A 22,436-nucleotide genomic window follows, 5' to 3' on the forward strand; every position below is an offset into this window, starting at 1 on the left:
CCCCTCTCTCCTCACTGCCCCCCTCCAACACCCCCCCCCCCGCCAGACCAGGCGTCCGGCGCGGCGGGGCCGTTCCCAGCCCCGGCGCTGCCCCCGGCTGACGCACATCCTCCGCCCACGGCCCCGCCGCTTCCCGGCTCCGCCGCCCACGGGCCCAGGAGGGGGAGCGTTGGGGGGGGGGGGGGGGCGCCGCCCGCGCCCCCCCCCCCCCCTCCCCGCGCTGCCCGCCCACGGGCGGCCACCGCCCCGCGGGGAGGGACCCACGCGGAGGGCGGCACCGGCAGCGGGGCCAACCGGAGCCCCCCGCGCCGAGCCGCCCGTGGGATGCGGGACCCCCCCTCCCACCTCCCCCGCCGTGCCCGGGGCCGCCCCCGTCCCGCGGTCCCCCCTCGGTTCGCCCCCCGCGTCCCGCGGGGCCCCCCCCAGCCCGGCCCGGCGGGGGGCGGGACCTGCGCGACCCGTTCACACGAAGGTGGCGAGGCCGCTCTCTGATAGGCGGAGGTGGTTGTCAATCAGGGGGATCTGGGCGGGCCCTGCGTTCCGATAGGTCAAGGGGCGTGTCTGTCAGGGCCGTTACCAGGGCGGGGCGTGGCGCCGGGTTAAATGGCGCTCCACGCTGGTCGCCGTGGCAACCGGGGGCGGGAGCGCGGCTGCTTCCTGCGCACGCTACGCTAATAGGTTAAAACCCTGTCAATCAACGCGGGGGGCGGGAGCAAGAGCGCAAGTGCCTTTTAATAGGTCGATCCAGCTGTCACTCGGCCATAACGCTCCGCTCCCATTGGCTGCCGCTGCCCCTCCCATTGGCGGCGGAAGGGAAGGTGGCGGCGCGGCCGCGGCGGGAGGGATGAAAGCGGCCCCGGCGCCGCGGCGGCTTCGGGGGTCTCTGGTGCTGCCGTTGCTGTTCCTGCCGTTCCTGCCCTTCGGAGCTGCAGGTGCGCGGGGCGGCGGCGTCACCGGGCGGGGAGCGGGGACCCCCGGGAATGTGCCGAACCGGGGGATCCGCGGGGAGGGAAAGGGCACCTGTTTGTGTTTGGTGGGCGAAGCGGGCGGGGGCTGATCCCCCTCCCCTTGTGCTTCCCAGGCGCCAGGGACCCGGTGATCCCGCTGCGGGAGGGCCACGTGTCCCAGCACAGGGAATCCCAGCGCTTCTGCTACACCAACACCGGCGTCCCGCGATGGCACGACATCTGGACCAGGACACAGGTGAGGGGGGGAGCAGGAGGAGGAGGAGGGGGGCAGGTCCTCCCTGCCCTGACCCCTCCGCTTATGCCCTCCTGTGCCCCCTTTCCCCGGGCAGATCCGCGTCACCAGCAGCCGCATGATCCGGGTGACCCAGGTGGACAGCGAGGAGGAGTTGGAGAGGTTCAGCGTGTGGAACGTGGTGTTCTCCTTCCTGCGGGGGAAGCTGAACGACACCAGCATCGACGTGGACCTCTACAGCAACAAAACCTGCCTCAAGGTGGAGCTGCTGGAGCCCGGCACCACCTACTCCGTCCTCCTCTTCCGACGTACGTCCCCCCCGAGCAGGGGGAAGGGGGGCCTGGGGCTCCCCAGGGGACAGCCAGGACACGACCCAAGGACCAGCGAGGCTGTTCCTTCCTTGGGACGAGAGCAGGGTCTGGGGAAGGAAGGATGGCTTCGTCCATGGGGGGATTTGGGGCCCTTGGAGGTTCACCTGGGCATTGCCCCGTCCCTGGGCTTGTGACCCCGTGGGCAGTGGGAGCTCAGCCTGGATGCCACCGTGCCAGGGTTCCTCTCCACTTGCATTCCCTCTCTTTCCAGACTTTGACCCCAAGCTCTTCCTGGTTTTCTTCCTGGGCCTGCTGTTGTTTTTCTGTGGGGACATGCTGAGCAGGTGAGTCCCCCCCATTCTCTGGGGGCTGGGGGAGGTGGGTCAGAGCCTCCTGGGGGTGTGTCTGTGCCCAGGTACCCCTCAAACCCCCGGGTGTGATCCCCTGTGTGATCCCTGCAGGAGCCAACTCTTCTACTACTCGGCCGGGATCAGTTTTGGCCTCTTGGCCTCGCTGCTCGTCCTCGTCTACGTGATGTCCAAGGTCATGCCCAAGGTGGGTGTCACCTGTTGGGGGCTGAGAGGCCTCATAACCCTCCCCACACCCGTAATGGGGCACTGGGCTGCAGGTCTGGCTTGGCATGGAGTGGCCCAGCACCCGGGGGAGGCACCGGGGCTGCCCCTCCACCCGCCTCCAACGCCCTTCTCCTCTGCCAGAAAAGCCCTGTGTACTTCCTGCTGGTGGGAGGCTGGTCCTTCTCCCTCTACCTGCTGCAGCTGGTCTTCAAGAACCTGCAGGAGATCTGCAAGTCCTACTGGCAGTACCTGCTAGGTGGGTGGGAGCCCTGGCATCACCGGCTGGCAGAGCTGGGGCTCCCTGTCCCTGGGGCTCCAGAGGGGTGGGCTCCAGCCGGGTTCACCCTCGTCCTGGTGGAGCCCTGGGCTCCTGCCCCATCCCTGTGCTGCCCCACAGGTTACCTGCTGCTCGTGGGCTTCCTGAGCTTCGGCGTGTGCTACAGGTACGGCCCCTTGGAGAACGAGCGCAGCATCAACCTCCTCTCCTGGACCCTGCAGCTCCTGGGGCTCCTGCTCATGTACTCGGGCATCCAGATCCACCCCATCGCCCTGGCCCTGGTGCTGGTTGCCATCTGCACCAAGAACCTGGACTACCCCTTGCAGTGGGCCTTCGCTGCCTACCGGTGAGGCCCCGGCTGCGCGGGGAGGAGCTGCTGGATGGAGCCTGTGTGCTGGAACCGGGGGGTTTCCACGGGGGTTTGGGGCTGGGGGGGGGGACTGGGGGGGGGTTGTGCCCTTTTTTTCCCTGTGGTTGGTGCAGGAGAGGGCCCTTGGGAGTGAGGAGAGGAGGTCAGAGCTCTGGCCCAGCTCCCCAGGGGCTGGTTCTGTCCTGGGATCCTGCCCTGGGGTTCCTGCTCCAGAGGTTCTGCTCTGGGGATTCTGCCCCAGGAGCTCATCCTGCTCCAGGGGTTCTGCCCTGGGGGTTCCTGCCGTGGGAGCTGGTCTCACCCTGGGGGTCCCAGCCCCTCTGGGTGGGCAGTAAGTGGTGCTGTGCCCCCCTGGCAGGAGGGTGCAGAGCTCCAGGCTGGGCCCGAGCCCCCCTCGGCTGCTGACAGAGGAGGAGTATCGGCTCCAGGGCGAGGTGGAGACGCGCAGGGCCCTGGAGGAGCTGCGCAGCTTCTGCCAGAGCCCCGATTTCTCCGCCTGGACGGCCGTGTCCCGCATCCAGTCTCCCAAAAGGTACCACCCCCGGCAGCCTGGCCACCCCCTGTCCCTCTGTGCTGTCACCCCTGTCCTTGGAGACGGGTCCATGGACACATGGGGCTCTGTGGTGTGTGGGAAGGGACGGATCACGCCCAGTCCTGGCACCAAAACGCTTCCCTGGGGCTCTGTGAGTGCCAGGGACCCTCCAGGGGCACCACACACCCCCCCAACCCGCTGCCCCACGGCCTCCCCCAGGTTTGCTGAGTTCGTGGGTGGTGCCTCCCACGTCACCCCCGGCGAGGTGTCTGTGCACGAGCGGGAGTTCGGCCTGGAGAGCCTCTTCATCAACGAGCAGCTCTTCGAGGAGGAGGAGGAGGAGGAGATGGACAACAGCGCTGGGAACCACGGGAGTTATTCCCTGTCCCACAACCACCTGGATGGACCCTGAGGTCAGCTGCCCTGGGGCTCTGAGGAGGGTGGTTGGGGTGGACCCCGTGGGGACAGACCCCCTCTGATGGGGGGGGAAAAGGGGGGCTGCCACCCTTCTCTTTCCCTCCACCTGCCTGAGGTGTGAAAGCCACTGTGAGGTGTTGGTGGGGAGAGGACACAGGGAGCCCCCCTGGGCTGGGGTCACCTGGTGCTGGATGAAGGTGGGGCTGGAGCCACCCCAGCTTTTGCAGTGGGTGTTTGTGAGCTCCCAGGGCCTGAACCCGGGGCAGGGACCTCCTCCCCGGGCCTGGGTGCTGATCTGGCTCCATCCCTCAGCCCTGGGCAGCAGATGGGAGCCCCTTCCCCACCACTGGGCACCAGGGTGGGGACAGACCTTCCCCTCCCCTCCTGTGCAGGTGCCTGAGAGGAACTTTGTCCCTGTCCCACGGGCACCTGCGAGCTCAGCGCCTGCCTGGAGCCGGGGAGGGAGCTGCTGCTCCTCCTCCTCCCTCACCAAAGATGTCAGAGGGCTCCAGCTGGTCGGGCCACGCCTCTGCCTTGGCTTTGATCCATGTGTGGATACCAAAACCTCCAGTGCCTCCCTGGTGGAGCTGCCGGGGCTCAGAGAAGGCAGCCTCGAGGTCCAGGGGCTGCTCCCAGCTGTAGCTTTGGGGTGCAGGCCGTGCTCAGCCCCCTGACCCCACCCCAGAGCTGAGGATGAGTGTGGATGTGCTTCCTCCCTGCCTCGCTGCCCTTCACCTGCTGTTACTCCTCCTCCAGTGGGCAGGGGCTGGGGGTGACCCTGCCAGTGTTTCCTGCTCCCAGTGCTGTCTGGGGGGCTCTGCCAACGCACAGAGCTGGAGAGGATGCCATAATCTCTGCCATAATCTCTGCCATAATCTATGCAACTTGCTAAGCAATAGCACTGCCCCCCCCCTCAGCTGCCCTGGGCACCCCCAGCCCCACCCTGGGCACCCCCAGCCCCACCCTGGGCACCCCCAGCCCAGCCCTGGGCACCCCCAGCCCAGCCCCTACCTCACCCCCACCACCTCAGGAGCTTCTGCCTCGTGTTTGTCCCCATCCCAGGTTTGCTCCCTGGCCCTCCCTGTGCTTTTCCTCCCCGTTCAGGTGTGAGCAGCCGCTGTTACAGCCTCCCCCCCACCCTCAGCGTGATGAATGACCGATTATATTTTTAATAAAGATGTATTTTTTAGGTCACGAGCCTCATTTGTCCGTCAGCGCAGCGGCCCCGGGGCTGTTCTGCTGGGGATGCTGCTTGTGGGGACACAGAGCAGCCCCCGGGTGACAAGTTCCCTGGGGCAGGACCTACCGTGGCCTCAGGCCTCTTGTCCCACTGGGCCGGGCACAGGGGTCCTCCCTGGGGACAGGGATCCCCCCTGGAGCAGCCCCAGCTCTCCCAGTCGGTTCCATCCCCGTACCTTGCCCCGGGAGGAAGCTCCCTTTGTTTGCTCGGCTCCGGGATTTTCCCTGCCCGTTCCTGCTCCCAGCTGCGGGGTGGGGAAGGGACACGGGCAGTGGGGCTGAACCCGCGGGACCCCCGGGGTGCTCCCCGCGGGTTGCTGAGCTTCGTGCCTCAGTTTCCCCCCGCGGGCGGGCGCGGTGCCCCGGGGGAGGTCCCTCCAGCCCCCCCGCCCCTCCATGGGCCGGACGAAGCCGGCACCGGGCGCTGGGCTGGGCTGAGCCCCGCCGGTTCCGGGGCAGCTGCAGCCGAAGCCACTCCAGGAGTTGCTGCTCTGCGACCGCGAGGTGAGTCGGGGACCCCTCTCTGCTCCAGGACACCGCCCGGAGCCCCCAAACCCCCCTACCCTGGGCTGGATGGGGGCACCTCGTCCCCACAGCTCCCACCCTGGGACACCTGCACCCCACGGGGCGTGGGGAACAGCGGGGTGAGCCCAGCACTGCCCTGGAGCTCTGGGGGGCTCTCGCTTTGGCTCCCACTCACCTTGGGGTCCCGCACCCAGCAGCACGGGGGGCTCGGTGCCCGTGCCCTGCGCCGGGCGAGGCTGCGGGGACCCGAGGGAGGTTTTGCCACCTCTAGAGGCTGCTGGAGCCGCCACCGCCTCCATTGCCCCGGTTTGCCCCATCCTTCCTTCCCCACCTCGTGAACTTTCCCCAGCCCCGATAAGCGGGGTGGGTTTACAGCCCCGGGCTCGGCCGTAAACCGGGGGTGAAGGTCACCCCGGGGAACGGGGCTGTGCTGTCAGAGGCAGGTGAGGGTGCTGGAGACCTGATGAGCTGTGCAAGCTCTCGGGGGTGACCCGTCGGGGGTGGGCCTGGAATCCCCTCCCTGCCCCGGTTTCCCCCCCGCCAGGAAGGAGGGAGGAAGCGGAGGCTCAATTCATCCCCGCTCCAAGAATAGGATCCAGGTGTCCGTATTTCCTGGTCGGGCTCCGCTTCCCCGCCAGCGTCCGGCTGCCCCCAGCCCCACCGCGGGATCCGGGGCACTTGGGTACCCCAAAAAATCGCCCTCCGTGGATGTGTGGCCGCCTTGTCCCCTGTCCCCGGGGGCTGCCCGCCCCGGCGTCGAGGGGAACAGCCGAGATCCCTGCTGAGGACCTGGGCGGTGTTTTGGGGAAACACCTCCAAAACTCCCCCCCTCTGCCGTGCCCCAGCTGCCCCGGAGCTGCCCGGCCATGGAGGACGCTGCCCCGCTGCTGGACGCCGAGGCTGTGGCCGACCTGGTGCTGCTGGACCCGCTGACCGAGGAGTCGCTGCTCCAGACGCTGCAGGAGCGATTCCGCCGCCGCGACATCTACGTGGGCACGGGGAGGGGGGGGCGCGGGGGCTGCGGGGCTGGGAGCGGGGTGGGGAACGGGATGTGGGGTGTGGGATGGGGAGCGCCAGGAGCCGGGCTGGGTCCTCCCGTTCCCTCACCCCCTCCTGTCCCGCTCTCCCACAGACGTACATCGGGAACGTGGTGATCTCGGTGAACCCCTACCAGCCCCTGCCCATCTACGGCCCCGAGAAGGTGCAGGAGTACCACGAGTGCAACTTCTTCGCCGTGAAGCCCCACATGTGAGCACGGGGAGGCCGGTGGGGCCCTCGGGTCCCCTGGATCCCACCGAGGGCGATCCCAAGGCATCGGGGGCCGAGGGAATCCACCGGGGGCAACCTCACAGCCACAACGGGGGGGGGAGCTTGGCGTTTCCTGAAGCCCCCAGATGGCTCCAGCCTCTTCTCCCCCCTCTCACCTCCAGCTATGCCATCGCTGACGATGCCTATCGCTCGCTGCGGGACCGGGACAGGGACCAGTGCATCCTCATCACCGGTGAGAGCGGCGCCGGCAAGACAGGTAGAGCCAGGGCTGCCCCCGGGTGCTCGGGGGGCTGCAAGGCGCTGGTGGGACTGTGGGCACGGCCTGGGCACCCCTGGCCCTGCACCCACGGCCCCAGCCCCACGGCCCCTCGCCCGCAGAGGCCAGCAAGCTCGTCATGTCCTACGTGGCGGCCGTGAGCAGCAAAGGGGAGGAGGTGGACAAGGTGAAGGAGCAGCTCCTGCAGTCCAACCCCGTGCTGGAGGGTGAGTGCCCCACATCCTGAGTCCCATATCTCACATCCTGGACCTGCCAGGGCTCGGCACAGCCCCTCTGGACTGCGCCATAACCCCCCACTCTGCCCCTGCAGCCTTTGGAAACGCCAAGACCGTCCGGAATGACAACTCCTCCCGATTCGTGAGTGACCTGGGGAGGGAGGGTGGACCCTGCTGGGGCTGGGGGCACAGAGGGCATTGGGCTGTGGATGTGGGGAGAGGAGCTGCCACGCCCACTGGGACCCCTGCCCTGACCCCTGCCCCCTCCCTCAGGGAAAGTACATGGACGTGGAGTTTGACTTCAAGGGGGAGCCCCTGGGAGGGGTCATCAGCAACTGTGAGTACCCAGCGCCCATCCCGGGGGGGGGGTCCCGCCCCACACTGACCCCCCCGGTGACACTGACCCGTCACTGACCCCTCCCACAGACCTGCTGGAGAAATCCCGCATCGTCCGGCACGTGAAGGGCGAGAGGAACTTCCACATCTTCTACCAGCTCCTGGCCGGGGGCTCAGCGCAGCTGCTCCGTACGTCCACACCCCGCTCTGGGGGGGCTTGGGGGAGGCAGCAGGGCCTGGGGAGGTTTGGGAGGGGTCACGGCTGAGCCGCCACCTCCTCTCCCCTCAACCAGAGCAGCTGAAGCTCCGCCAGGACTGCGGGCACTACGGATACCTGAACCAGGGCACCCCCAGCTTGCCCGGCATGGACGATGCAGCCAACTTCCGTGCCATGCAGGTACCCGTGGGGAACCGGGACCCCCTTCCCCAACACCCTGGGGCCTGCCCTGGCTCCCCCTGAGCCGCCCCCGTGTCTGTGCCCAGGATGCCATGAAGGTCATCGGCTTCTCTCCCGCCGAGGTGACGGCGCTGCTGGAGGTGACGGCCGTGGTGCTCAAACTGGGCAACGTCCAGCTCAGCAGCAGCTTCCAGGCCAGCGGGATGGAGGCCTGCAGCATCGCCGAGCCCCGGGGTAGGGATGGGGGCAGGGGTGGGAAATGGGGGGGTGGGGGGACCCCCCTGGGCCCTGTCACTGCCGTCTCCCCCTCACCAGAGCTGCAGGAGATCTGCCAGCTGATCGGGCTGGACCCCGGCACGCTGGAGCAGGCGCTGTGCTCCCGCACGGTGAAGGCGCGGAACGAGACGGTGCTCACCGCCCTCACCGTCCCCCAGGTGAGTGGGGCCGCCCCCGGCCATGGGGCTGATGCCCCACAGCCCCCCCCGTGAGCTGGCACCAGCCCCTCTCCCCTCTGCCCAGGGCTACTACGGCCGGGACGCGCTGGCCAAGAACATCTACAGCCGCCTCTTCGACTGGCTGGTGAACCGCATCAACACCAGCATCCAGGTGAGTTCCAGGGGACCCTGGACCCCCAGCAGGACCCTGGACCCCCAGCAGGACCCTGGGCCCCCTCCCCACATGGGGCCAGGGCACAGCCTGACACCCCGTTACCTCCCCAGGTGAAGTCAGGTGAGAAGAGGAAGGTGATGGGCGTCCTGGACATCTACGGCTTTGAGATCTTCCAGGTGAGAGCAGGACCCACCTGGGCCCATCCCGGGGGCAGGGACAGCAGGGTGGACGTGGGGCAGGGCTGGGGGCTCGGGCACCACCTGCCACGCAGGACCCTTCTCTTGCAGGACAACGGCTTTGAGCAGTTCATCATCAACTACTGCAACGAGAAGCTGCAGCAGATCTTCATCCTGATGACGCTGAAGGAGGAGCAGGAGGAATATGTCCGAGAGGTACCCCCAGCCCCTCACAGCACAGCCCTCAGGAGCCCCCCGGGATGGGGAAGTGCCGGAGACGGTTCCACCTCACGTCCCTCCCTCGCCCCACTCCCTGCTGGGAGCAGAGTCAATGGCAGGAAGGGATCCGGGATCCTCGTCCCCGTGGCCGGATTTCCAGTTCCTGCCCCCCATCAGCTGGGGGCGTCCGTGGGGCAGGGCTTGGACAATCCGTGTGTCTGACCCCCCCTCTGCTCCCAGGGCATCCAGTGGACCCCAGTGGAGTTTTTCGACAACAGCATCATCTGCAACCTGATCGAGAACGTGAGTTGCCCTCCCAGTGCCGGGGTCTCGGGGTCCCAGCTTCCCCCATCGCTCCCAGTATGAGTTTGGGCCGTGCAGAGCTCAGACTGGGATTTGCTGGGGCCGCTTTGGGGTGACGCCGTCCGTGCTGGCGCAGAGCACCAGCGGGATCCTGGCCATGCTGGACGAGGAGTGCCTGCGGCCCGGCGTGGTCAACGAGGACACCTTCCTCGCCAAGCTCAACCAGCTCTTCGCCACCCACGAGCACTACGAGAGCAAGGAGACGCAGAACGCCCGGCACGTCATGGACAGCAGCCTCCCCGCGCGGTGCTTCCGCATCCGCCACTACGCCGGCAAGGTCTGACGGGGCTCCGTCCTCTTCCCAGAGCCCCAGACCTCTTCCCAGAACCCCAGACCTCTTCCCAGAACCCCAGACCTCTTCCCAGAGCCCCAGAACTCTTTCCAGTGCCCCAGACCTCTTCCCAACTTTGCACGGGAGACGCAGGGCTGGATTGGGAACAGGCACGGGGACGCTGACCGTGACCCCGCTGACCCCCCAGGTGACCTACAACGTGACGGGCTTCATCGAGAAGAACAACGACCTGCTCTTCCGCGACCTGTCTCAGGCCATGTGGGCGGCCCGGCACGAGCTGCTGCGCTCCCTCTTCCCCGAGGGGGACCCCCAGAAGGCCTCCCTCAAGCTGCCGCCCACCGCCGGCTCCCAGTTCAAGTCCTCCGTGGCGATGCTGATGAAGAACCTCTACTCCAAGAACCCCAACTACATCAGGTACCGGCCCCGAGGGGGGAAACCCCCCCGGCCGCGGCCCCGGTGCCGGCGGGACCCCCCAGCCCACCGTGGTGCTCCCCAGGTGCATCAAGCCCAACGACACCAAGTCGGCGCTGGTGTTCACGCCGGAGCTGGTGCGGGCGCAGGTGCGGTACCTGGGGCTGCTGGAGAACGTGCGGGTGCGGCGGGCGGGCTACGCCTTCCGCCAGCTCTACGGCCCCTTCCTGCGGCGCTACAAGATGCTCAGCCCTCGCACGTGGCCCCGCTGGACTGGTGGTGACAGGTAACGGGGCCGGGCCGGGCTGTGGGGCCAGGGGGCTGCCGGGGGGGCTCTGACCGGCCCCGTCTGTGCCGCGGTGCAGGGAGGGGGCCGAGGCGCTGCTGGCAGACCTGGCGTACCCCAAGGAGGAGCTGGCCTTCGGCCACACCAAGGTCTTCATCCGCTCGCCACGGACGGTGAGTGTGGGAACGGGGGAGCCCAGGGGGATCCAAGCTTGTCCTGGGGGCTCCTGGAGGATGCTGCAGCCCCCAGCAGTGGCTCTGGCGGGGTCCCTGTCCCCGTTTGGTCCCCCAGTGCTCACCATGGCTGTTCCCAGCTCTTTGACCTGGAGCGGCGGCGCCAGGAGCGCGTGGCCCAGCTCGTCACCCTCATCCAGAAGATGGTCCGGGGCTGGCGCTGCCGCACCCAGTACCGGCTGATGCGCAAGAGCCAGATCCTCATCTCTGCCTGGTTCCGGGGCCACGCGGTGAGGAAGGGCGGCCCCGGCCACGCGTCCCCTGCCCGTCCCTCGTCCCCTGGCTCTTCCCAAGCCGCCCCAGCTCATCCCCCCCTTCTCCCCCTGCAGCAAAAGAACCGGTACAAGCAGATGAAGCGGTCGGCGCTGATCCTCCAGGCGTACGCGCGGGGCTGGAAGGTGAGGGCCGGGCAGCTCGGGGCTGGCAGTGGGCAGGAGGGTGGGGGGCACGGGGTGGGGAGGAACGGGGGCTCCTTGTGCCCCGTGGTGGGACCGAGGGCTCTGTGTGTCCCGTGTCGGGATCAGATTCATCCTCCTCTCCTCTCCTCTCCCCGTCTTCCATCCTTCTCTCCTGCCTCTCTCCTGCCTCTCCCTCTTGCTCCATATCTGTGTTGGTGCCTCCCCCTCGGGCCCCCTGGGCTCTCCCCCCCCCGCAGTCTCGCCGGCTCCTCCGGGAGCTGAAGTCCCAGAGCAGACGCCGCGCGGCCGCCACGACCATCGCCGCTCACTGGAGAGGGTACCAGGTAACGGGGCCAGCCCTCCCGCTGCCTCTGTCCTGCTGTCCGGGCTGTCTGTCTGTCTGCCCACCCAGCTCCTGCCCACCCTGTCGGGCCGGAGCCGCTGTCCTCTCCGCTGGGGCCAAACGGGGGCAGGGGGTTGGGGGGACAAGGGGATGGAGGGGTGGAAAGGTGGGACCACTGTGTCCTTGGGGGGTGGCAGTGGGGTGGTGGCGATGTCCAGCCTCCCCCCCCTCACTGGCTCCATCCCCGCAGGCGCGCAGGACGTACAGGAGATATTTCCGCACCAGCGCCAGCACCTTCCTGGCCAACTTCATCTACCGGCGCCTGGTGAGCGGGAACGGGGGGGACAGGGCACCTTCCCAGCGCCCCACCCTGGGGCTGGACCCCTCCTGACCCCCCCCTTGCACCGTCACCCCCAGGTGTGCAGGTACCTGGTGGGGCTGGCGAAGAACCTCCCGCCGCTGTCGGTGCTGGACCGTTCCTGGCCCCCGGCGCCGTACAAGTTCCTGGGCGACGCCGACCGGGAGCTGAAGAGCCTCTTCCACCACTGGAAGGTAGGAGCAAGGGGAGACAGGGGGGGAATGCCTGCATTGGGATCTCGTGTCCCCCCCGTGCCAGCCCACCCGGGGGGTCTTTGGTGGTACTGAATCGCCCCCTCCCTCGGCAGTGCAAGAAGTACCGGGACGAGCTGCCGCCGGCGCGCCGGGCCCAGCTGCAGGCCAAGCTCTGCGCCAGCCAGCTCTTCAAGGACAAGAAGACCCTCTACTCCAAAAGGTGCCAGGGCTGGGGGGGGGCTGTGGGGAGAAGGGGGCTCGGGGCGGCGGGGGCTGACGGGCTCGTCCCCAGCTTGCAGCAGCCCTTCCGCGGCGACTACCTGGGGCTGAAGCAGAACCCCAAGTACCAGAAGCTCCACGCCGTGGCCAAGGACAAGGTGGTGATGGCCGATACCGTGAGGAAGGTGAACAGAGCCAGCGGCAAGGTGAGCCCCCGCCTCGTCCCAGCCCCACTGGAGGGTGTGCAGGACCACGCTGACCCCCTGCCCGTGCTGACCCTGCCCGTGCTGACCCTGCCCGTGCTGACCCTGCCCGCAGACGGTCCCGCGCCTGCTGCTCCTCACCACCGAGCACCTGGTCCTGGCCGACCCCAAGACCGCCCAGCCCAAGACCGTGCTCAGCCTCGGGGACATCCGCAGCGTCTCCGTCACCCGCTTCTCCGACGGCTTCCTGGTCCTACACCTCAAGGAGGTACCCGGGGAGGGGGGTCCCCGGGGGGGCTCGGGGGTCCCCAGCAGGGCTGACCCCGTGCTCGCCCCGCAGGTCTCCACGGTGGGGGCCAAGGGCGACTTCCTGCTGGTCAGTGACCACCTCATCGAGCTGGTGGCCCGCCTGCACCAGACCCTGGAGGCCACCACGGGGCAGGGGCTGACCCTGCACATCACGGACAAGTACGGGCGGGGCTGTGATGGGCGGGGCATGAGTGGGTGTGGTTGTCAGGGGCGGGGCCTGAAGGGCAGGGCTACGAGGGGCTGCTGTGGATGGGGCAGGGCTGTAGTAGGAGGGGCCCAGAGGGCGGGGCTGGTGTGGGCGTGGCTACTGCAGGTGTGGCTGGGCGTGGTCATCTGCACCAGGCAGCCCCTCAGAGGTGGGTGTCACCAGGGCAGCGAACTGGGCACTGCGGGGCCTGGCGTGTCCCCACCCCATCTCTCCATCCTGCCCCCTCCCCTCCACCCTGCCCCTCTTTCCAGGTTCTCCACCCGCTTCCCCAAGGGTGACGTGTCTGTCACCGTGGTGGAGTCACCCAAGGCCGGCCCCGACGGCCCCATCTGCAAGAAGAAGGGCAGCCACAAGATGGAGATCCTGGTGCACTGAGGGGACCCCCCACCCTTCACAGGGACCCCCACCCCTGCACCGGCACCCCCGACCACCCCCCGTGTCATCCCCCTGCCCCGCCGGGTGCTGGCAGTGCCCAGGAATCGCTCCAAACCCATTAAACAGATGCTGAGGTGTCGGTACCAGGGTGGTGTCACAGTGGGTGACCCCGTTCCGGGTGTGGGGTGGGGGATCCCATCGTGCCAGAGCCCCAGGACACGGTGCCACGATGCTGGAGCTGGGGGGGTCAGAGCCCAGCACGGCCTCCCACCTTTCCTGCTGCCTGATTGCGGCCGGTGCTCAGCTCCTGGTGATTGGAAAGGCCCCAAACTGTGGCCACTTTTCCCATTAAGTGGCTCCTGGCTCGTGCTGCTGCAGAGGCAATTTCTGGGCGGCTGCACATGAGGTCCCTGACACCCCCTCCCTGCTCTGGCCAGCCCCGTCCCCCCCTGCCCAGGGTCCCCCACCCTGCTGCGGGACCCCCCCATGCAGGTTGCTCCCGACACAGGCTGGAACTGGAGCTGCATTTGGGAACTGTTTGCATGGACGGGGGACAGAGGGGAGTCACCACACAGCCCCAGTGACACCGCTGCAGCCCCCAGGACCCACGGGACCCCCGCCAGCCCTGCAGCCCCCAGGAGCCCACAGCTCCCGTGCCAGAGTGTCCCCCCCTTGCCTTTTCTCTCCTGCACCGATCGAGCTCTCGGAGAGGGTTTTTTTCCTGTCCCCACACATCACCCGAGGATGTTGGCAGTTACCTCCGGGAGCTGCCAACTCCCCGTCACTGTCACCATCAGCACCAGCTCCCAGGTGGGCCCTGGCACACGGTTTGTCGTGCAGGGGGAGGGTGTGCGGGCAGCTCCCGCACGTGGGGGGGGCACGTGTGCCTGCGTGGGGGCCGCTGACAGCCCGGCCGTGCCCCGGGGCCGAGGGCTCCCCGTTCCCCCCCCCCGGGCTCCGGCACATCCCAGCTCAGGGACCTTCCCTGGGCGAGGGGCAGGAGCCGTAAACAAGCCCGGGGCACCGCGGCTCTTCACGGCTGCCTCGCGCTTGGCATCGCACAAGTAGGTGTTATTAATTAATTAGTCCATCTCTGGCCGGGCTCCGATTTAATTAACGTTCCCGGCACTGCAGATGCTGCCCTGCCCCGGGCTGTGCTGCCACGTGAGCATCCGCTGCCTTCCCGGGGGGCTGCCGCAGCCACCGGAGCAGCCGCAGCCACCTGTTGCTCGGGATGGAGTCGGTGGCTCTCACTTGTTGGCCCAGTTGTTCCCCCTTTTGTCGCACCCCCTCCGCTTCCCCCCCTGAATTTCTCTCCCCATCTTCCACCTTGGCACATCCCGGCACGGGAGCGGGCAGGCCGGGAGCACCGAAATGGGGCTGGGGGAGACAGGCAGGGTGTGAGGTGTGTTTGTGTGTGTGTGTGGGCACACGTGTGTGTGTGCGCGCAGATGAACACGCGTGTGCATCCCGTGTGCGTGGCGGGAGAGCCCCAAATCCCGGCTGCAGAGTCCGGCACCCAGCCAGGACCATCCCACCGCGTGTGTTCCCAACAGACACGTCGTGACGGGGTGCACGTCCCCATGATGAGGGGCCGGGGGGCCGCGTGGGCACCGTGCCCGTGTGCTGACCCCCCAGCCCGGGGCAGCCACCATGGCTGCGTGGGCACACGCGTGTCGCAGCGTGACTCCGCATGTGCGACGGGCGCTGTCGGTGTCACGGTGCCCGCGTGGGCGTGAAGCTGCGGGGTGGGGGTTCCACCTCCCCCCCGGCCCCCATTGGCAGCTCTCCTCTCGCCCACCCCCGCCGTGCCATGGGCAGAGCCCCTTATTTAGCGCCGTGCAGCAGCTGCTGGTGCCACCGCGCTTCGCCTCCCGGCTGAGCCCGTGCTGGGGGAGCCATCGGAGCTGCCCATCACCACCACCAGCGCTGCCCACCACTGCTGCCCACCACCGCTGCCCACCACCACCACCGCTGCCCACCGCTCCTCGAGGTGTCCCTGCTCTGCAGCCACCGGTGACGAGGGTCCCTCAGCCCCTGGCCCCGCACCAGGCAGCACCGGAGGGCTCGGCAGGTCTGTGTCCCTGTGGCCCGAGGGCTCGGCAGGTCTGTGTCCCTGTGGCCCTGCAGCCCCGGGGGCTTTCCCAGGGTCCGTGGGGGCTGCTGAGCCCTGTCCCTGTCCCGCTGGGGCTGAGGGAAGGTGGAGGGAAGAGGGATGGCACTCGGGAGGGCACGGGAGGGAGGAGAGAGGGGGTGAAGGTGTTCCTTGAATTCGGGGAGGGTTGGGGGGGGGGGCGCTCTGGAAGCGAGTCTGGCTGTGGGCGAGCATGTGTGTCCCAGGGGACGCCCGTGTGCTGACACGGGTGAACGTGCAGGACAGAGCCCGAGCCGTGCCCGTGCCCGCTGTGCCCACATTCGTGCGTGTTTGCACAGTCTGAGCAATGTGTGACAGCACAAACGTGGCACCACGGGCACGAGCAGGGACCCGGGACCCCCGGGGCCACAGCAGGGCCGTGTCCCCCTGCACGCCCCGTAAGAGACCCCTCCCCGCCCCTGTAGGGCACCCCCGGGGTGCAGCCCCCTCCCCGGGACACCGGCACGGCCCCTCCCTCGCGGACCCGAGTGCGGGTCCCGTCGCCCCCCGTCCCCCCGTCTCCCGTCTCGCTGCTTTCCCTCCCCAGAGCCCGGTCCGGTCCCGGGCTCGTCCCGGGCCGCCCCGTCGAGGGGGCACCGGCTCGGGGCGGCCCCGGGCCCCGCCGCTCCGCCGCTGACCGCGCCCCCAGACCCCCGGCGAGGATGAGGAGCCGCCCGGTGCTGGCGGTGCTGCTCGTCCTGGCGCTGCCGCTCGCCCTCGCCCGCCGCGCCCCCGCCGCCGCCGCCCCGCAGGACCCCGCACCCCCCGCCCAGGTACGGCCGTCGTGAGGGGGCGCGGCGGGGGGAGCCCGGGCTCCCAGGAGCCCCTCGGATCCCTTCCCACCGCCCTCACCCTCTTGGCTCCCGCAGGGGATGCCCGTCCCGGAGCCGCTGCGCTGGAGCGCCCGCGGCAGCCCCGGGGCCGCCGCCGCTGCCGCCGCCGCGCTGGAGCTGCTGCGGGAGCAGGGCGCCGGTGAGGGGCTTGGGGGGGCTCGGGCTGGGGGGCTCTGGGTCCGCCCGAGCCCCTCTCACCCGCTTCGGTCTCTTCCAGGTCCCCCCGCGGCCCCGCAGAAGCGTAAGTCCCGCCCGGTACCGGGGCCGGTGCCGGAGCCGCCGCCGGGGCCGGGGCCGCTGACGGCCGGTCTCTCCGCAGGGGACATGCACGATTTCTTCGTGGGGCTCATGGGGAAGCGGGCGGCGGAGCCCGGGCGAGCGGCGGGGCGGGGGGAAGGCGGCCCGGTCCCCCGCTGCTCTCCGGGGACCCCCGCGCCCGGCCCGGCCCCGCTGCGAGCCCTTTGAGCCGCGGGACGAGCCCCCCCCCGCGCCCGGGGGAGCCGCGGGACCGGCTGCGGGGGCGTCCCGGGCGCCGCCGCCCGCGGAGCCGTCGTGGGACCCCCGCCGGGAGCGCGGCCGTCCCGCCCCGCGTGTCCGCGCACCCGTGTACACCCGCATCGCCCCGCTAAACACCCGCCCGTGACTGCGCGGGACACGCGCAAACACCGTCTCCGTGTCTTGGCTGCGCCGCCGGCACCGGGCTGGGGCAGCCCGCGGGGATGGGGCTGCGGGGACGGATCCGCGGGGACGGGGCTGCGGATCCACGCGGATGAGGCTGCGGGAAAAAGAGCCCACGGGGATGCGGCAGCAGGGACGGGTCCACGAGGATGGGGATGCGGGGAGGGATCCACGGGGACGGGGCTGCGGGAACGGATCCGCGGGGATGGGGCTGCGGGGACGTGTCCGTGGGGACGGCGGGGCTGGGTCCTTGTGCTTCTGGGCTACAGCGACCTGTGCCTGCCCCGCAATGCCCCGTGTCCGTGTCCCCCCGCCCGGGTCCGTGTCCGTGTCCCCCCGTCCGTGTCCCCCCGCCCGGGTCCGTGTCCGTGTCGCCCCGCCCGTGTCCCCCCCCGGCCGGTGCCCGCGCTGGGTCCTCCCGGCCGCGCGGGGGCGCCGCGCGCGGCGGGTCCCGGAAGTTGTCGCGGGCCGGGGCGGGCGCGGGGCGGGTCGGCGCCTTTGTGTGAGCCGGGCCGGGATGGTGCGGGGCGCCGGGCGGGTAAGGAGCGACCCCCGCCCGCGGCCCCCGGACCCTGCAGCTCCCTCCCGCGCCGACCCCCCCGGGGACCTCCCGCCGCCCCCCGCGGCCCCCCCCCGGGGGCCCCCTCCCCCCCCCCCCCCCCCCCCCGTGGCCCCGCGTTCTCCCCTCCCCTTGGCCCCCCCCGGGGGTCCCCGCTGCCCTTCCTCCCTTTCCTCCCGGAGCAGCTTCGCGCCTCCCCGTCCCCCCCCCGCCCGCCCGCGCCCCCCCGGGCCCCCCCCTTCCCGCTGCCCCCGCGCCCCCGTCCCTTCTCCCGCTCTTTTCCCCCCCGTCCCGTCCCCTCCGCAGGGATTCCCACGCCGCAGGAATTGCCGCTGGGGAGCGTTTGCCTTCCAGAGCCTTCCCCGGCCACCCTCCTGCTCTTCCTCGCCCTCCCCGGCTGCCGGGGGTTTTCCCCGGGGGAGGACGGTCCATCCTCAGCCCCTCCGACTTTTCCCTGGTTCTGGGGCAGGAGCAGCCCCGTCCCCTCCCGCCCCCTCCAAACTCCCGCTCTCTGCCGCCTTCCGCGCTCGCTGTTCCCCGTCCCGGGAAGGAGGAGGCTGGGAATTGGGGGTAGAGCTCTCTGGGTAAGTTTGTGGGGTCCCAAAAGCTGCTGGAGCGTCCGTGAGCAGGACAGGGTAGCAAAGGCAGCGGGACGAGCTGGAGGGACACGCTCAGGTGGGAATGGCCGGTGCCTGGGGCAGGTGTGGTGGCAGCCGGGGAATCTGCACTGGGAGGTGCCACAGCAGAGGAGAAATCCCAGGAGAGCCCACGAGGCTGGAACACGGAGGATCCGAGATGAGATCCCACCTGGGAACCGAGAGTCTCCGTGTGGGTACGGGTGGGATCTGAAGCGCAGGGATGAAGTGGTGACTGGAGGAGATCCAGGTGGGAATCTGACCACTGTGTGGAGCCTGAGTGTCATCCCTCCGGAGAGGAGCCTTGTCCTTGGCTCAGGAAGAGGGGGGATGGCTGGAACAGGCTCTAGTTGAGTCAACAGATGTCTGTCCCTGCCCGAAGAGCAGCAGGACCTTCAGCTGCCTCTGGCAGAGTCGGTGGCTTTTTGTTTTGAGTTTGTACCTTTGTGCATCCGCCCCTTCACTTCTTAAAAAGTCGGTCTGTGAGGTGACAAGGCAGGTTCAGTCCATTTCCAGCTGAGCAGCTGCTCTGTGGCTCATCCAGAAGGTGTGAAATGGGAGGTATGACCAGAATGGTGTTACTTTGCTACCATTTCAGTTAAGTGCTACCATTTTTCTGCATTTCCCCTCTCCAGAGCCCCTTGCCCTGCCACTCCTGGCTGCCCAACACCTCCTGCTCCCGCCGCTGATGAGGGTGTGAAGGCCGAGCTGACCGGGAGGAGGGACCCTCAAGCAGCTGCTAAGATGGGCATGAGGATCAAGCTGCACAGCACCAACCACCCCAACAACCTGCTGAAGGAGCTCAACAAGTGCCGGCTCTCCGAGACCATGTGCGACGTCACCATCCTGGTGGGCTCCCGCTCCTTCGCCGCGCACAAGGCCGTGCTGGCCTGCGCCGCCGGCTACTTCCAGAACCTCTTCCTGAACACGGGGCTGGACGCCGCCAGGACCTACGTGGTGGACTTCATCACGCCGGCCAACTTCGAGAAGATCCTGAGCTTCGTGTACACCTCGGAGCTCTTCACGGACCTCATCAACGTGGGCGTCATCTACGAGGTGGCGGAGCGGCTGGGCATGGAGGACCTGCTGCAGGCCTGCCACTCCACCTTCCCCGACCTGGAGAGCTCGGCCATCACCAAGCAGCCCTCGCTGTCCGTGGGGGAAGGCCGGGCGGGGCCGCTGAGCAGCACCTCCTCGGAGCAGAGCCACTCCTTGGGCGACGTCCGGAGCGGCGCCGAGCACTTCGGCCCCGAGCGGAGTTACCTCCTGCACGGGGACGTGTCGGGCGGCTACAAGGAGGACGACAGGAACCCCGTGGGTGAAGCCAGCCAGGCTCTGCCCCTGATGCACCCACAGCAGCCTCCCAAGGCGGAGCAGGGGCCGGATCCGGGGCAGTTCGCTCCGGCCGCGGGTCTGGGGGCCCAGCCCGGCGGGAATGTCACAGCACAGACCACGGGCAGCTCCTGCTCCCAGTACAAGGCCCAGAGCAACGGCGACTACGGGAAGGGCGGCTTCTTCCCCACCGACCCGTCCCTGGACGTCTCCATGGGGAGCAACTCCTGCCCCAGCAACAGCGACCACTCCAAAGAGCAGGGGTTCGAGCAGATGGACGAGCTGCAGCTGGAGGATCTGGGAGAGGCCGAGCTGCATTTTGAGGACGCTGGGGAAGAGCTGGGCCCGTCCGAGGAGGTGATCGAGCTGAGCGACGACAGCGAGGAGGAGCTGGCCTTCGAGAGCGACGGCCGGGACAGCAAGGCCATGCCCTGCCAGGTGTGCAAGAAGGTGCTGGAGCCCAACATCCAGCTGATCCGCCAGCACGCCAGGGACCACGTGGACCTGCTCACCGGGAACTGCAAGGTCTGCGAGACCCACTTCCAGGACCGCAACTCCAGGGTCACTCACGTCCTGTCCCACATCGGCATCTTCCTCTTCTCCTGCGACATGTGCGAGACCAAGTTCTTCACCCAGTGGCAGCTGACGCTGCACCGGCGGGACGGGGTCTTCGACAACAACATCGTCGTCCACCCCAGCGACCCCCTGCCCGGGAAGGGGGCCGTGTTCGGGGCAGGGAGGAGCCCCGAGCTGTCCTGCGCCGCCTGCGGGAAGCCCCTGGCCAAAGATTTCCACACCGTCCGCAACCACCTCCTGGAGCACGTGAACCTGAAGAGCCAGACGTGCGGCGTGTGCGACCAGAGGCACCTGAGCCTCTGCAGCCTGATGTGGCACGCCCTGTCCCACCTGGGCGTCTCCGTCTTCTCCTGCTCCGTGTGCGCCAACAGCTTCGTGGACCGGCAGCTGCTGGAGAAGCACCTGGCCGTGCACCAGCACGTGGAGGAGGCGCTTTTCCAGTGCCACTTCTGCAGCCAGAGCTTCAAGCTGGAGGCGGCCTATCGCTACCACGTCAGCCAGCACAAGTGCGGCGGGAGCCTGGACATCCGGGCGGGCTTCGGGGAGCGGCTGCAGCCCCCGGGGCTGCCCAAGAGGAAGCTGCCCGAGGAGTTCCTGAGCGAGGAGCTGGCGCTGCAGAGCCAGCCGGGCAACAGCAAGTACAGCTGCAAGGTGTGCGGGAAGAGGTTCGCCCACACCAGCGAGTTCAACTACCACCGGCGCATCCACACCGGGGAGAAGCCCTACCAGTGCAAGGTGTGCCACAAGTTCTTCCGCGGGCGCTCCACCATCAAGTGCCACCTGCGGACGCACTCGGGGGCCCTCATGTACCGCTGCACCGTGTGCGGGCACTACAGCTCCACGCTCAACCTCATGAGCAAGCACATAGGGGTGCACAAGGGCAGCCTGCCCCCGGACTTCACCATCGAGCAGACTTTCATGTACATCATCCACTCCAAAGAGGCCGAGAAGAACACGGACAGCTGATGGGGAGCGAGGCAGGAGTTTGTTGCGGGAGCCGTGGAAAAAAAAAAAAAAAAGTGTGGTTTCTTTTATTTAATGGTCAGGCGTCGTGGATGGAATCCTCCTTTTCGTTTTTTTTTTGTTTGTTTGTTTTAATTTTTATTTTTTGTGCCTACTTAGGGCTGTTTTTTTAGATTGGTGGCGTTGTACGAATTAACAGCACGTGAGGTACATCACTGTTTCAAGGAGTCCGTCGTGTTTACTTACCTCTGGTCCTGTTAGAGGCCATCGAGTTCTGTGTTTTTAGTACTTCTCACTAGTTTTTGAGTCTAGAGTCTATTTTTTTGAGCCTTCTAGCCCACTCAACCAGGCTAACCCTGAGCTTGTCCACAAACTGATGCTGCTAAGATTTTCACACCTGACCTCAGCGGAGAGGGACAGAGCCAGAGCAGGTGCTGGACTCGAAGGAAAAGGAACAAAAAGGAAAGAAAAAAGGAAAAAAAAAAAAAAAAGACATTCTGGGCATCCCTGGGGTTCTGCTGCTACTGCCAGAAGATGGGCCAAGTGTGTCCTGGGATTGGCCATCGCCGGGTCACCAGGGAGAGGAGCAGGAAGCGTGTGAGTGTGCAGATGAGGAGGGAACGAGGAGGGGGATTCCTGGACACACTCACTCGTGCCCTGAGGAGGAGATGGAGCGGCACAACCTCCCTGCAGAGCCTGAGCGGAGGCGGCTGCACAAGCACGGGGGTCTCCCAGAGGAGCCCCTGGGCTGGAGAGGGAGGGGAGGCAGGTCCGTGATCCCGGGAGGTGACTGGTGGTGGCCACGGAGAGCCGCTGGAATCCGCTGGAATCCCCCGGCTCGGGGGCGATGAAGCTGTTGCCTTAACTCCCTGGAAGGTTCCTTCGAGGGCCCTTCTCCTGCCGGAGGGATCCTCCCTGCCACGTCGTGGATCACCCCATCCTGGATCACCCCATCCTGGATCACCCCATCCTGGATCACCCCATCCTGGATCACCCCGTCCTGGGTCACCCCGTCCTGGACGTGTCTGGTGGCAAATGTGCCCCGTTGGAGCGACGTGAGTTTGGTCACAGAGCTGCAGCAGTGGCGGCTACTGGGGACCTCAGCTTGGCCTCTCCGGCCACGTGCCGGGCACTCCTGGGCATGGATGGGCTCTCCTGGGCGTGGGTGGGCTCTCCTGGTTATGGGTGGACTCACCTGGGCATGGGGGGCTCTCCCAGCTGCTTGCCAGGGCGCTCCTGGACACACTCTCTGGAGTATAGGGAAGCTCTCCTGGGCATGGGGGATTCTCCCAGCCTTGTGCCAGCTGCTCCTCAGCGTGGGGGGCTCTCCCAGGCACAGGGGTCTCTCCCAGACATGTGTTGGGTGTCCCTTGGCAGGGGGGGCTCTCCCAGCCCCGCGTCGGGCGATCCCGGGGGGTCACTCCTGGCCCCACCGGCGAGCTCAGCCCGTGCTGACAGTGTTTACACCAGGAAGGGTGGGAATTGGCTCTTTCCCATGTTCTCCTGCTGCGGGGCAGAGGTGGGGAGGAACAGATAACCCCGAGCTGGGGCTGCCCTTCGGGAACTCATTCTACCTCACAAACAGGAAGC

At 68.1% G+C, this 22,436-nt stretch overlaps 4 protein-coding genes across 7 annotated transcripts in view; all 4 read left to right on the forward strand.

Annotated features, from left to right (window-relative positions):
• Positions 1-4,622, forward strand: part of NEMP1 (nuclear envelope integral membrane protein 1) — a 5,703-nt gene extending 1,081 nt beyond the window's left edge. The window contains exons 2-11 of the mRNA XM_027703106.1: positions 548-932; positions 1,082-1,203; positions 1,298-1,508; positions 1,783-1,855; positions 1,973-2,066; positions 2,228-2,342; positions 2,484-2,709; positions 3,092-3,265; positions 3,485-3,678; positions 4,075-4,622. Of these exons, the coding sequence (XP_027558907.1) occupies positions 548-932; positions 1,082-1,203; positions 1,298-1,508; positions 1,783-1,855; positions 1,973-2,066; positions 2,228-2,342; positions 2,484-2,709; positions 3,092-3,265; positions 3,485-3,677 (1,593 nt within the window). The 3' untranslated portion in view covers position 3,678; positions 4,075-4,622. The remainder of the gene's footprint in view (positions 1-547; positions 933-1,081; positions 1,204-1,297; positions 1,509-1,782; positions 1,856-1,972; positions 2,067-2,227; positions 2,343-2,483; positions 2,710-3,091; positions 3,266-3,484; positions 3,679-4,074) is intronic.
• Positions 4,623-5,327: 705 nt separating this feature from the next.
• On the forward strand, positions 5,328-13,200 carry MYO1A (myosin IA). The gene is made up of 29 exons (XM_027703092.1): positions 5,328-5,425; positions 6,292-6,435; positions 6,579-6,694; positions 6,877-6,971; positions 7,094-7,198; positions 7,303-7,349; positions 7,481-7,544; positions 7,634-7,732; positions 7,837-7,940; positions 8,027-8,174; positions 8,256-8,374; positions 8,460-8,546; positions 8,660-8,725; positions 8,837-8,941; positions 9,185-9,247; positions 9,384-9,584; positions 9,787-10,013; positions 10,096-10,296; positions 10,376-10,469; positions 10,610-10,759; positions 10,859-10,927; positions 11,185-11,271; positions 11,521-11,595; positions 11,688-11,822; positions 11,936-12,042; positions 12,115-12,247; positions 12,360-12,512; positions 12,585-12,712; positions 13,013-13,200. Exons 2-29 carry the CDS (start codon positions 6,313-6,315, stop codon positions 13,134-13,136), a joined length of 3,225 nt encoding a protein of 1,074 aa, XP_027558893.1. The 5' UTR covers positions 5,328-5,425; positions 6,292-6,312; the 3' UTR covers positions 13,137-13,200.
• Positions 13,201-15,069: 1,869 nt separating this feature from the next.
• Positions 15,070-16,728, forward strand: TAC3 (tachykinin 3). Of its 2 annotated transcripts, XM_027703099.1 has the most exons (5): positions 15,070-15,210; positions 15,818-16,043; positions 16,140-16,242; positions 16,321-16,344; positions 16,423-16,728. In XM_027703099.1, the coding sequence occupies exons 2-5, from the start codon at positions 15,933-15,935 to the stop codon at positions 16,566-16,568; spliced, it is 384 nt and encodes a 127-aa protein (XP_027558900.1). In that variant the 5' UTR covers positions 15,070-15,210; positions 15,818-15,932; the 3' UTR covers positions 16,569-16,728. The 2 variants fall into 2 exon arrangements, with proteins under 2 accessions (XP_027558900.1, XP_027558899.1); XM_027703098.1 differs by having other exon boundaries at positions 16,321-16,728.
• Positions 16,729-17,269: 541 nt separating this feature from the next.
• ZBTB39 (zinc finger and BTB domain containing 39) lies at positions 17,270-21,477 on the forward strand. Of its 3 annotated transcripts, none has more exons than XM_027703103.1 (2): positions 17,270-17,319; positions 18,611-21,477. In XM_027703103.1, exon 2 carries the CDS (start codon positions 18,720-18,722, stop codon positions 20,847-20,849), a length of 2,130 nt encoding a protein of 709 aa, XP_027558904.1. In that variant the 5' UTR covers positions 17,270-17,319; positions 18,611-18,719; the 3' UTR covers positions 20,850-21,477. The 3 variants fall into 3 exon arrangements, with proteins under 3 accessions (XP_027558904.1, XP_027558905.1, XP_027558906.1); XM_027703104.1 differs by lacking the exon at positions 17,270-17,319 and adding an exon at positions 17,694-17,924; XM_027703105.1 differs by lacking the exon at positions 17,270-17,319 and adding an exon at positions 17,933-18,168.
• Positions 21,478-22,436: the final 959 nt, after the last annotated feature.

This window comes from Neopelma chrysocephalum, unplaced genomic scaffold (genome assembly GCF_003984885.1).
Source record: "Neopelma chrysocephalum unplaced genomic scaffold, ASM398488v2 Primary Assembly neopelma1_205, whole genome shotgun sequence".
NCBI classification, from domain to species: domain Eukaryota; kingdom Metazoa; phylum Chordata; class Aves; order Passeriformes; family Pipridae; genus Neopelma; species Neopelma chrysocephalum.

What these genes read in the sequence shown, in the direction of transcription:
- MYO1A (XM_027703092.1), top strand. Translation starts at nt 6,313, where the DNA reads ATGGAGGACGCTGCCCCGCTGCTGGACGCCGAGGCTGTGGCCGACCTG. An exon ending in ATGACAACTCCTCCCGATTC is followed by an intron (nt 7,350 to 7,480) that starts GTGAGTGACCTG and finishes CCCCTCCCTCAG; the next exon opens with GGAAAGTACATGGACGTGGA. An exon ending in TGAACAGAGCCAGCGGCAAG is followed by an intron (nt 12,248 to 12,359) that starts GTGAGCCCCCGC and finishes CCCTGCCCGCAG; the next exon opens with ACGGTCCCGCGCCTGCTGCT.
- TAC3 (XM_027703098.1), top strand. Translation starts at nt 15,933, where the DNA reads ATGAGGAGCCGCCCGGTGCTGGCGGTGCTGCTCGTCCTGGCGCTGCCG. An exon ending in ACCCCGCACCCCCCGCCCAG is followed by an intron (nt 16,044 to 16,139) that starts GTACGGCCGTCG and finishes TGGCTCCCGCAG; the next exon opens with GGGATGCCCGTCCCGGAGCC. An exon ending in GCTGCGGGAGCAGGGCGCCG is followed by an intron (nt 16,243 to 16,320) that starts GTGAGGGGCTTG and finishes GGTCTCTTCCAG; the next exon opens with GTCCCCCCGCGGCCCCGCAG.
- ZBTB39 (XM_027703103.1), top strand. Translation starts at nt 18,720, where the DNA reads ATGGGCATGAGGATCAAGCTGCACAGCACCAACCACCCCAACAACCTG.